The following is a 13,016-nucleotide window of genomic DNA, read 5'->3' as shown; positions in this document are numbered from 1 at the left end:
TGCAATGAAAGCAGGGCTGATGGCAACAGCTAAAACAGCAGTGATGATGTACCGGTGGGGGCTTATGTGCTGAACTGGCTTTGAATTCCCAGAGTTCATTTTCCCCTCATTCATGATTCCACAACTGAGACAAAAAGTAACTCTACTCACAAGGGGGTTATTTTCAAATTTAAAATCTGTAATGGTGTACCCTGTTGCTGCAGCTGTGACGGAAACATTGTCATTATATACAAGTGACTAAGTGTGGGAGTGTCAATATTCCACACGACTGGAGAGAATAGGAGTGGATATCAGGTTTCCGCGCGCGTAACATGTCACAAAGATTGTAGGATACCTACGTACAGGTTTGTAAATCTGGTAAAAAGAACACAGACAGAACACATGTCTGCCTCCGTATATGGAACAGTCTCTGTTATGAGACAGCAGACTTTCACGCTTCTGGCGACAGGTGTACTGCAGAAAGAGAAACGGCAGGTGTGGTATCTGAGGCTCAGTGTAAATGACAGGCATCGGCTCAGAAACTTAAAGAGGCATGTCTGCACAGGAGAAGCTGGCGTTAGCGTGAGTTACTGCACCTTGCCCTCGTTTCCAGGAGCAGACTCGTTCAAGGTTTGCCCTGATCAACCTGCTCTGCTTGCATGCACCTGTGTTGGAGCTGAAAGGAGGTCATGTCAAAGATAATAAACAACAACGGAAGAGACCTGGGGCCGGATTCACCAATATATTCTTAAGAACAATCTTAAGAAATGTCTTAAGATCTAAAATTAAGAAGTTCATAAGAAAGTTCTTAAGTGCAATTCCTCATTATTTTCTTAAGAACCGTCTTAAGAACTGTCATTTCTTACGAATTTCTTATTTTTCTACTTAAGAACTTCTTAAAATACGCGCCAACAAACAACATTTATACAGGTAGTTTAACCGTCAGTCACTCACTAAACATGGAGAAGGAGAAAAAGAGATGCAGGAACTTTTCAAGGTTATGGTGGATGAGATTAATGTGAGAAAAAAAATACTATTGGGGAAAATGAATAATAATTAACTACCACGCTAACTAACATGCTAACAAACAGTTAACAGGCTCTTTGTGTAATTAATTACAAATCCTCAAACTATGACCTACTAGTCTAAACTTGTTTAAAATGTGTTGAAAAAAGGTGATATTAGAGGCTTATTATTATTATTATTACCTTTTCACAGAAGACATTTTAAGACAGGTCAAGGTTGTCTTAAAGTTAAGAAAAAAGTCAAGAACAAATTTTGAGAACTTTTATTTCAAGAATACCATTTATTCTTAAGTTTTTTCTTAAGAAGAAACTTAAGAAGAAAGTTCAGAAAATACTTAAGAACTTTTTTGGAGAATATGACTTCTTCTCTTTTTTCTTCTTAAGACTGAACTTAAGAAAAGAAATACACTTAAGAAGATTTTTTTTCTTAAGAATGTTTTGTGAATCCGGCCCCTGTTCCCCGAGTCATTCTGATGAACAAGAAAAGAGACGTTTAGACTGCTGTCGTTATCACTTTAGATATATAAAGTAAGAGCAAATAACTCTAACTTTAATAACAATGTGTTATTAAATAAGTAGCATGATAACAGGAATCAGGTCTAATCAAACAGTTCAGGAAGCAGCAAATAAAGTACAAAGTGACCGCGATGGATACACAATGTCAAAAGGAGACGGATGAAACAAGAGTCCTCCTTTTCCAGGCAGTTTTTTTTATTATCCATAGCCTGCCAAAGTCTTACCTGCGGTAAAACCAAATGCTGCTTCATGTGGCATGAATGAGTTGTCAAACAAATGACTAAGAATCACTGGTGTAACGTGCCAATGCTAACAACGCTAATTTCAAGTGCACAGCCTGATGACATGGATGACAGGTGCAAAATTAAGTCGTCTTAAAGCAAATAAAAACCAGATGAGCAGGTCAGGGGAAGCGCAGATGTGAACTACTTTTCTCTTTGCTTTCGTAGTTTATCATTAACTCTTTACTGCACATCATGCAGGGTAGCGGTGTACTTCAGCCCTGACGAGTATAAAGATTTGCAAAAGTGTTTTTGAAAGAATAAAAGTATTTTTCAAAAGTATCTGCTATTGACAGCTACAGCGTGACTTAATATGAGTCAGTCTTTTGTCCAGAAGCTTCAGCAACACAAATTTGAGCATTTCACTATTCAGCCGCCAACGAACAATTTGTTCAAAACGGTGAGGAGAGAAAAAAAAAAAAAAAAAATCCAAATGACGTTCTTGCAACTGCACAGAGAAAGTTTTTCTGACTCCGTCCTTGACGGCGAGCGTCAGCCCTGAGGCAGCAGTGTGTGTCACAGACTCACTGCAGCAAAGTTCAGTGGTGCTGTGCAGCGGATAGAGACAGCTGTCTGTGTGAAACAGGCCTTGACACAGGAGGAGGAGGGTTACACCAGAGAAAGAGAGATTCAGTATATGAATCGGTGAAAAGCTTACTGAATACGTGGAAGAGAAAGAGAGACAAAAACACCGCACTGCAGCGAAAGCTCCCCTCAATCTCAGCCATATGCGGGGCGGGATGTGCACACTTAATTGGACATGGACTCTTATGTAATATGTATCAGAGGTCGCTCAGTGAGCCCCTTGGCTGCACCCTACATGTCAGCGAGCCTGCAGTGGTGAGCCAAGTAAAGGAGCCAAATGGTAAAGCATTTAGCAGAGGGATGCAAGTGTGTGTGTGTGTGTGTGTATGACTTCAACAGATAATTGGGACCACATGGCCCTCTAATCCCTATTGGGGTGTGTTACTGGCAGCACTGATGTCACCATGTTTCAATATTCAAGCATGTGACATAACTCTTAAATCCTTCCTCATGTCTCACAACAAGTTAAACAGCGTAGCTGCTCAACAACAGCTACTCTTACGTCTTGATGCAATCACACACTGTAATTCTTAACATATGGATTGTGCAGGTTTAGAGTATTCCAACTACCATCAATGACGATATACTTTCAATGTTTTTTCTCTCCATATTTTCCACAAACGTTTCACAACATTGTGCTGAAATGTTTTGGTCCATTCCTCCAGACCAGGGGTCGGCAACCCGCGGCTCTAGAGCCGCATGCGGCTCTTTAGTGCTGCCCTAGTGGCTCCTGGAGCTTTTTCAAAAATGTTTGACCTTTTTTTTTTTCTTCCTTTTTTTCCTTTTCTTCTTTTTTTCTTTTTTTTCCTTTTTTCTCTTTTTTTTATTCCCTTTTCCTTTCCTTTTTAATCTCGACATTTCAACTTTTTTCTCGAAATTTTGACTTTTTTCTCGACATTTCGACTTTTTTCTCAACATTTCGACTTTTTTCACGAAATGTCGACTTTTTTCTCGTCATTTCGACTTTTTTCTCAACATTTCGACTTTTTTCACGTAATTTTGACCATTTCCTCGACATTTCGACTTTTTCCTCGACATTTCGACTCTTCTCTCATAATGAAAAAAAAACTTCCCCCAGTTATAGCTAATATAGATACATGCAGCATGTGTTGCCTTCATTCTAAGGCTTATACATACAAGACTTTTCATTTTTTGCGGCTCCAGACATATTTGTTTTTTATGTTTTTGGTCCAATATGGCTCTTTCAACATTTTGGGTTGCAGACCCCTGCTCCAGACAGACCTGTTGAGGTTGTCGAGTTTGTCTTCCCAGCGTCACCAACAAGTTTTCCACTGGACTGAGGTGATGACCGCTTTAGCACCTCCACGTTGTTGTCCTGCAGCCGCTTTGCAACTGATCTGGAGGTATGATTGGGGTTTGTATCCCTAAGGATTAGCAATCCATGCACAAGTTTCAGCTTGTTGGCTGGGGTCTCGGGCCAAAGGACACATCTCCAAAGATGAAGATCTCTGTCCCAGTGTGGAGCTGCAAACCTTCATTTTGCTTCTTTTTTTTGGGAGCAGCAGCTGTCTTTTGCCTTGTGCTCTTTCAGCTTATTTCAGTCCTGAGTGTGTTTCCTGTGGATGATGATACTCCCTTCCCCGTTTCAGACAGGATCTTTACAAGGTCTTTTGTTGTTGTTCTGGGGGTCATTTGCATATTTCGCAACAAAGCACCTCTGGGACACGGAGGCCGTCTCCTTCCTGAGCAGTATGATGATAGTGCTCCCGTGTTGTTTATGCTTGTTGTATAATTGTTTGAACAGATGAGTGAGGGGTCTTCGAGCATGTGGAAACTGTATCCAGGGACGATTCAGACTGAAGGTCCACCGTTGCATTCCTGATGTATTGGTTAATTTTAACATTTTCTCACATCACAGATTGAGACCCGTGTGTATCAAGGTGTTCTATTTAAGAAAACATTCACAGATGTGACTCAAATTAACTCATATGATGTCAATGAGCCCCAAAACATCATGTGGGATCTTCCCAACTGCTTAAACCGCAGGAAAAAGATTTCTAACCGAGTCAAACATGAATGCTATTCCTCAACTTTAGTGTCAGTAAAAGATTTTAAAGTTTCTAATCTGTAAATAATCCTTAATTGCTTCAGACCGTGCATCAATAATTGCATAAGGAAACCGCTCATGATACCAGAAAGAGCTGCTAATATTATAGCTTTCCATGCCTTGTGTGCAGAATGAAACATTTTCGGCCCAGATAGCTGCTCACATTATTCTGCTGATTGAATAAGGAACCAAGTGAAAACCCTTCCAGCATCTGCAGACCAGAGAGAGTCTCATGATCTGTTTTTAGATGCATTTGATTTGGCCAGGCAAGGTCCCACCGGGGTCGTTTAGCATGAATGGGTCTAAGGCGTGCACGGACATTAGCTGAGAGGGATACTGAGCAACACACTTTTTAAAACAGAGATGTTTGTGTCCTAACTCCCAAAGAGAGAGTGCTGGGGAGTCCAAATCATTGTACGGAGATAGAACTTATGCTGACCATCATTTGATTGATTTGATTATTTATTTTACACCAATGGTCAAAAACACACTCAGCTAATATCCGTGCATTGTGTTTTTCCTAAGAATTGTGTTGTAGTTTATGTGTAGTGTTAACTCTAACCTCCAAACTTCCCCTCACACCATATCCCTCTTATTAACTGTGACATTTAAAAACGAAAAAAAAAAAAAAAAAAATGTGCCTATTCCGATAACATGAATTGAAATAAGGAAATGAGTAATTACTGAAACATTTTCAACAAAAAAATGTATTGACAAAAGCGAGACAGCTTTTGACTGCACTTCAAAGATTTGATGAATCTACAAACTCCATCTGAGATGGATAGGGCTGCATTAGCTTTGATGTTCCACTCCCTCTTTAATAACAACTGCGTCAGCGTCTCCCTGAAAAGACATTATGAAAACTAAAATCCAAACTTCCACATTCAACAATAGCTGGTTTTAGAGCAGAAACAACACCAACCCTGTCCTGGGTAAGGCATGTGAATGACTGAGGAGGGCCGTGGTCCTGGAATGCCAGAGCCGCCCCGGTCATCAAAACAAAAGAACAAACTCGTTTTTTTTTTTTTGTCAGGATCCAGGTACGCACGTCAAAAGCAAATCCACTCCACCACAACGATCCGGGTGTATCATGCAAATCGGTCACACTCTGACATCAGGAGGCTGAGCAAATATTTACAAATATTCCAGCACATACATATTTGCTGTTTATTTTTTGTGCAAGAAGCAAAGAAGTTTTTGTTACCTGTTTTGTTTATACAATCATCAACGACAGTGCTGTTGTGTCATATTTACTACATTGACTGTGTTTATCGTTAGTGGCAATAAACACAGTGACATGATTAGTTTGTTTCAAATGTTTAAATAATTGTGAATGCTTTTTGTTCTTTTAACACGTCAAAATGTACTTTTCGCTACAGAGCTACTTTTAAAATTTGGTGACTGCGTGCAATGCAAATTTATAAGTGAAAAGAGGAAACAGTTTCAGCTGACAGATAACTTAACTCACCATGTCATACCGAGAAAGCGTGAATATAAGAAGTACATTTTTGTTTCATTTCTGGCTTGATAAATAAGTTACATGTATAGACCCTTTATTGCCTTTGACATATCAAATTGAGTGTTGTGTTGCAAAGTAATAAAACTAAATCAGAAAGCTACAGAACAGAAAAATGAAGAACATTTGAAGACTGCAAAAATGTGCTTCATCCCTTCAGGAAAAATAAAGAAAATACTAAATAGTACCGTCTCCCCCTAGTGGCGTCAGTCTCCAATTACACTTTGTAAATGTGCTGTTGGAGGGCAGCAACGTGAAAGAAGAGTTATTCCAGGAAACTGGAGACATAGTTGAATAAAACAGTGGTCTCACCTCCTGGGCTGGGAGCGACGGTCGTCCTCACCGCTGCCGGACTCCTGCAGAGAAATACAAATACGAAAATGTTTATTCAGTACCTGGATTTGTTCCCATCATCCCCACACTAGCAGCTAGCATTAGACATAAAACAAAAGGTTTTATATTGAACTAAGAGATTTAGATGGCGTATGAGACTCAGTTAATCTTGAATTATTTCATTTCATTTCATTTTTATTTATTCCATATCATAGAAATAGTTCACATATGTTACATTCCATGATGGAAAAGGGGCAAGAAGAAGAAAGCCTTATATACCAAGCCCCTTTCTCAAAAAAATAAAACAATTCATATGAAGATGGTCTGTCCGTCTATTCAACAATCACTACTTATATAATCCCAAAAAAAAAAAATAATGAAAACATACACACTAACTCACCAACAATATAAAAACAAAAACAACAAAATATATTTTACCCGTTAAATTCATATTGTCTAATTGTGTGATCTTTATACAATTTCTTGAACTGGTGAATATTTTTACAATCTTTTAAATCAATAGTTAAGGAGTTCCATAATTTTACACCACATACTGAAATACACATTTGTTTTAAAGTGGTGCGTGCAAACGGATGTTTAAAATCAAATTTCCTCCTATAGTTCTTATCTTCTGAACTAAACACAAAAAAACGTTGTATATTTTCAGGCAATATTTTATTGATTTAATGATATTAATTAAATGAGAGACACACTGTCTGACAGCTACTGTAGACTTCTTTTCATCTGTGACTTCAGTCCCAAGGCAGGGCCAGCATTGTATTTTAAGTCAGGCTTAAAACTGGGATGAAGGAAAAGGGCCTAAACAGACCGAGGGCCCCCATGACCCCGCACCCAGCACCACGCTTCATCTCTCTTTTTACTAAATGTAATCATCCCTACACACAACTGCAACCAGCATAGATGAATATACATGTAACTTTAATCCCAGCCTGTTTCTGTAATCCTTTCAAAACTCAGAGAACTTTCTCTTTGGCATCCATCTGTCAATCCTGACTCCCACACAGACCAGAAACATACACACAAAACAGACACATTCTGTGTGTATACACGCAGTCCAACGCTAGAGGGGAATAAATGTGCTGATGCCAGTAGTGATGGATGACAATGTGATAAGATGATGGGAGCTGGAAGCAGTGGGCCAGGTCATGAGGACCATAAGCTTGAGGAGAGTATGTCTTGAAATTAAGCCTAAAAAGCCAACTGGCTGAATGATACGACGGAGTATCAGGGCCAAACTAAGACAAAAAAAAATTGGAAATTACGAGAATAAAGTCATAATATAATGAGAATAAAGTCGTAAAATTACGAGAATAAAGTCGTAATGTTGTGAGAATAAAGTCGTAATAGAATAAAGTCGTAATATTATGAGAATAAAGTCGTAATATTACGAGAATAAAGTCGTAATATTACGAGAATAAAGTCGTAATATTACGAGAATAAAGTCGTAATATTACGAGAATAAAGTCGTAAAATTCCGAGAATAAAGTCGTAAAATTACGAGAATAAAGTCGTAAAATTCCGAGAATAAAGTCGTAATAGAATAAAGTCGTAAAATTCCGAGAATAAAGTTGTAATGAATAAAGTGGTAATTTATGAGAATAAAGTCATAATATTATGAAAATAAAGTGGTAATTTATGAGAACTCTAACAGGAAGAGCAGTCTTCTCCCTGTGTTAAATTGAAGAATATTGAGCATCTTGTGAAGTTATATTTATATATTTATAATATATTACAACTTTATTCTCGTAATATTATGACTTTATTCTCATAATTTTACGACTTTATTCTCATTACATTATGACTTTATTCTCATAAATGATTATGACTTTATCCGCTGCCTGGATCTCACTTCAAAGCAAATCAACAACAAAATAAACATTGTGACGTAGGAGAAATTGCAGATCCATGCGCAGGTGCTTCCTGCACAGCTGACAAAATGCCTTGTTCAGCTAATTTTAAAGTCAATATGACAAAGCGCATGAGCGCATTACTAATGTAATGTATATGTGTAATGGGTTAAAAAAACAACAACTTTACAAAATGTCCATAGGTATATACAAGCTGATCTCCATGGCGACCATGCCGCGGCATGGATGTTTAGGGAGTGGTCCTATAGCCAATGAGGAACAGAGAAATCAGACTGCTGCTAGGCAGACCAAGGAAGCGCCCTGTGCAGAAAGAAAACAACGCATACTAGCATCGAGTCAGTAATCTAAAACATTTGAAACCTTGAGCACTGAGAAAATGTTTCAACAGAAAAAACTTCAGCTGAAGGGCCAAAGGCATTCCAGTCCAGCTCCTCATGAGATGAGCGTACATCTGTCTTCTAGGAGCGCTTCTCCTTTCTTCTATGTGTTGCTCGTTTGTTTAGACTGGTCTTTTCCCCAGTTCTCTGCCTGGCCCGCCCTCTCGGCAACAGACATCTCATAAGAGCGCTCACATGCCTGCTACCAGCCAGAAACCGGTCTCATGACAAGCAGCTGGTAACCTCGGTGTTTGACTCTTCAACTGCTCCAGGGCCACAATTCCTCACTTTTGGACCATACAACTATTAAACTGGAATATGTTCTTTAATTTCCTTAATTTAGTACAGATTAGTAAAAAGTTTGACTAGATGTATCAAACTGCTATCAAGTAACACTGATGTTTTGATAATGGCCACTTTTTGTTGTTGCCGTTTGTTTCCACTTTAGTTTTTTCCCCCCCACAAACGGATTAGTTCAGAAAGCACAGCTCATTAGACATGCAACACTACTTGATGGTAAATATCCCTAATCCGTTCCCTAAAATTAGCATTTTCCATCAAACTGGCTGTGATACCTGCAACACTAGTTCCTGCAGAACTGTTGTCATGACGACTGCCCCCTCCATTAGAGGTCAGGTCTTTGAGCTGGAAGATGTCTCTTTATCATGCAGTTTAAGGTTGATAAAACAGTCTAGCAAACATTAGTTTCTATAGTTAATATCATATCTCTCTTTACCACCACTTAGGGCTGGGCGATATATCGAGATTTTAATATATATCGATATATTTTCAAACGCGATATGGTACGAGACAATATCGTTTATATCGATTATTAAAAAAAAAAATATATTTTTTTTTTTACGATTTTGATATAGCTTATTTTGTGAAGATTTGACTTGAATGTTTTATTTGAGATTTGCACAAATTTTTTGTCATTTGCACAACTGTCAACCTCAGTGGAAAAGTCTGCCTGTTACTGTCTACATTGTATTAATTGCACAGTGTATTTTAATTTAATTGTTATGCAGGAAAGGGATATTTGTTTTATTTTATTCAAGAAGCATTTTTATTTTATATATGCAGGCAGTTTATTTTTATTTCATTTGTTTTATACATTTTGATATTGTGCAGACCTCTGTTAATAAAGGTACCTGTGTAAAACAAGACTGTTTGCCTCAGAAAAAAATGAAGCTAACAGAGATGCTATGCTATAATGCTTTGGGGGAAACCCCAATTATGGCACAGAAAAAATATTGATATATATCGAGTATCGCCATTCAGCTAGAAAATATCGAGATATGACTTTTGGTCCATATCGCCCAGCCCTACCACCACCCCTGCTAGAAATGACTGCGCCAACAACAAACCTCCTTGACTGTCACTCCACTAACAAGTGCTGCTGTTGTCAGTGACATAGAGCCAAACATCTGTATGTATAAATCACTCATCATATACAGGACTGTCTCAGAAAATTTGAATATTGTGATAAAGTTCTTTATTTTTCTGTAATGCAATAAAAAAAACAAAAATGTCATACATTCTGGATTCATTACAAATCAACTGAAATATTGCAAGCCTTTTATTATTTTAATATCGCTGATTATGGCTTACAGTTTAAGATTACCAGAATATTCTAATTTTTTTTAGATAGGACATTTGAGTTTTCTCAAGCTGTAAGCCATGATCAGCAATATTAAAATAATAAAAGGCTTGCAATATTTCAGTTGATTTGTAATGAATCCAGAATGTATGACATTTTTGTTCTTGTAATTGCATTACAGAAAATCACAATATTTTAATTTCCTGAGACAGTCCTGTGTATGTTTAAATAGTACAGACTGAATCAGCTTTAAAGAAACGTCAAACTGGGGAGGGAGTTAGCAAATGGGAGATTTAAATGCTAAGCATTATGTTGACAAGTTAGTGAAATATTACGCTTTTGCTCCACATCTAACTCAGTAAAAGCTGGAAAAAGTTGGGGATCAAACTTCTGACTGAGGGGTTATGGCTGATTTATGGTTCCGCGTTAAATCGACGCAGAGCCTACGGCGTAAGCTCTGCGTCGATTTAACGCGGAACCATAAATCAGGCTTAAGGAGGAAACGGTCCCCGGGCATGTCCGGCCGGACCGGTACTCACGGACACGCTGGGGCTGGAGCTGCTGCTCGGCGTCGGGGACCGCTGCACGGTGACCAGCGCCATGCCGGCGGCTGCGGCTCGGAGCCCGGTCAGCTGCGGGAGGGAGACACCGGGGCGCCGGGCATGTGCAGGCAGGAGATCCCGGGGACAGTCCTGCGGAGGCGGCTCGGTCGGTGCTGCTCCTGCTGCTGTCAAGCGGAAGAGAGCCCTTCTCCACATCCTGCCCTGGCTCTTTCAAAACACACGCTACATTACTGCTTTTTTTTTTTAATAAACTTTATTCAACATTTCAAAAGTACAAAATTCCTTTGAGGAAACATTATAATTTTATTATTTTTTATTTATTATATAATTTTATTATATAATGCCGCGTTCCATTTGTCCTCGGAAGTGGGGATTTTCCAGTTCCTAGTCGGAATTTTCAACTGGAACGCCCCTCGAAGTGGGATTTCCCACTGGGAAAGTGGGAGAGTCTTCACCACTCCCGAGTTCACATTCCAAGATGGCTGCCCCGGTTGTAAACAGTAGAAGAGAGCTCTGTAAAAATTCGTAGCACTTCATTCTAGTTTTGGTCACACTAAATCAGTTGTATACAACGTATTGTTCGGCATATATATGCTGCTATAGTGTAATTTACATTTTTCATGTGGTATATGCGAACTACAAACTGGTTTACCTACTTTGTAACTGGAACGCTGATAACTCGGCTGTGACGTCATTCCCAGTTCCGACTTCCGAAGTAAATGGAACGCAGCATTAATCTATACATTTTTTTCCAAGATGATCTTCTAGATTAAATAATAAAAAAAAAATAATAATAAAATAAAATAATCACAAAATAAAATAATCACAGGGGTTGACATTTCAACAAAAGTGTTTAAGCGTAGCAAAATTAGTAAATTAAAGAGCAAGAGACTTTAACATGGTTTCACATAAATTATGTATAGACTGATTTTCTTTTGATAGTACCTTTATAGATGTTATAAAATGTTTTATTTCGTTTTTAAAACTTTTTTTTTTAAACAAACTTTATTCAACATTTTCAAAATTACAAAATTCCTTTGAGGAAACATTAGTTTGCAACTGAAACATAAATTCACAACACACAAGCAAATATGTAACTATACATTTTTTCCAAGATAAACTTCTAAATTTAAATAAAAAGAAAATAAATAAAATACATTTAAATAATCACAAAATAAAATAATCACAGGGGTTGACATTTCAACAAAAATGTATAAGCGTAGCAAGATTGTATCTTAAAGAGCAAGAGACTCTAACATGGTTTCACATAAATTACTTATAGACTGATTTTCTTTTGAAAGTACCTTAATAGATGTTATATAACTTTTTATTTCGTTTTTAAAACATACTATGGAGGGTTTGCTGTTTTTCCATTTATTTTTATGTATATGATATTTACCCAAAATTAGAATTATGTTCACCATCTTGGATACCTTCTTTGGCAGACCATCCATATAAATTATGACCTGAAACTTGCTGAACATACAGTTGTTGATCCCAATCTTTAACCACACACACGCTACATTACTGCTTTACGTTTAAACTTGAACTCCAAAAGTCTTTGTTTTGACGGGTATTGCTTTAGTACACGCTAAGATGGGGTAACATATATTTATACACGTTATGTCTCAACTCGAAAGCCTTTCAAAACAACTGTTTTATCTCAAATTGGTGTCTGGAAGCTTTTATTTTGATAGATAAACCTCAAAGCTTCCGGCTTGGTGAGCAGCTGTGACTCACGAACCAGGCGGCCGTGCCGGCGTTTCCGCGCATGCGCAATGGTAATCGGCTGTCAAACGTGTTACTAGTAGTTGGTCAATGACTGATTAATCATCACGTTCCCATTCATTGTAAGGACAGAATGGTTAATTACATTCAGTAGACATTTAGGAAAGAGTGTGTGTGTGTGTGTGTGTGTGTGTGTGTGTGTGTGTGTGTGTGTGTGTGTGTGTGTGTGTGTGTGTGTGTGTGTGTGTGTGTGTGTGTGTGTGTGTGTGTGTGTGTGCAGGGGCGAAAATCCTGTTTCATAGTTGGGGGGGACAATAAACAGTAACATTTTAGAGAATAAATCCAGTGGGGGACAAGGAATAAAAGTTTTAGCCTTCCTTTAATACAGCATTTTGACATTTTCATCTCTATCTCGCAAACAGGCAGAAGAGCTTTCTTAGAGTAATATAAAACAATGGTATTAGGTGGAAGGTGGCAATAATACAGCACATCTGACATAATACACTGCAAAAACCCAAAATCTTAACAAGAATATCTGTCTTATTTTTAGTTAAAA

At 38.1% G+C, this 13,016-nt stretch overlaps 1 protein-coding gene across 1 annotated transcript in view; it reads right to left on the bottom strand.

Annotated features, from left to right (window-relative positions):
- The window catches only part of ssh2a (slingshot protein phosphatase 2a), a 39,143-nt gene extending 28,250 nt beyond the window's left edge, over window positions 1-10,893 (bottom strand). The window contains exons 1-2 of the mRNA XM_061718944.1: window positions 10,709-10,893; window positions 6,283-6,326 (exon numbers count right to left, since the gene is read on the bottom strand). Coding sequence (XP_061574928.1) covers window positions 6,283-6,326; window positions 10,709-10,771 — 107 coding nt within the window. The 5' untranslated portion in view covers window positions 10,772-10,893. The remainder of the gene's footprint in view (window positions 1-6,282; window positions 6,327-10,708) is intronic.
- Between the last annotated feature and the right edge of the window lie 2,123 nt (window positions 10,894-13,016).

The sequence above is a fragment of the Cololabis saira genome, chromosome 4 (assembly GCF_033807715.1).
Source record: "Cololabis saira isolate AMF1-May2022 chromosome 4, fColSai1.1, whole genome shotgun sequence".
Lineage (NCBI taxonomy): Eukaryota > Metazoa > Chordata > Actinopteri > Beloniformes > Belonidae > Cololabis > Cololabis saira.
The sequence above is the reverse complement of the archived record's forward strand: the minus strand, read 5'-3'. Positions and strand labels throughout refer to the sequence as shown.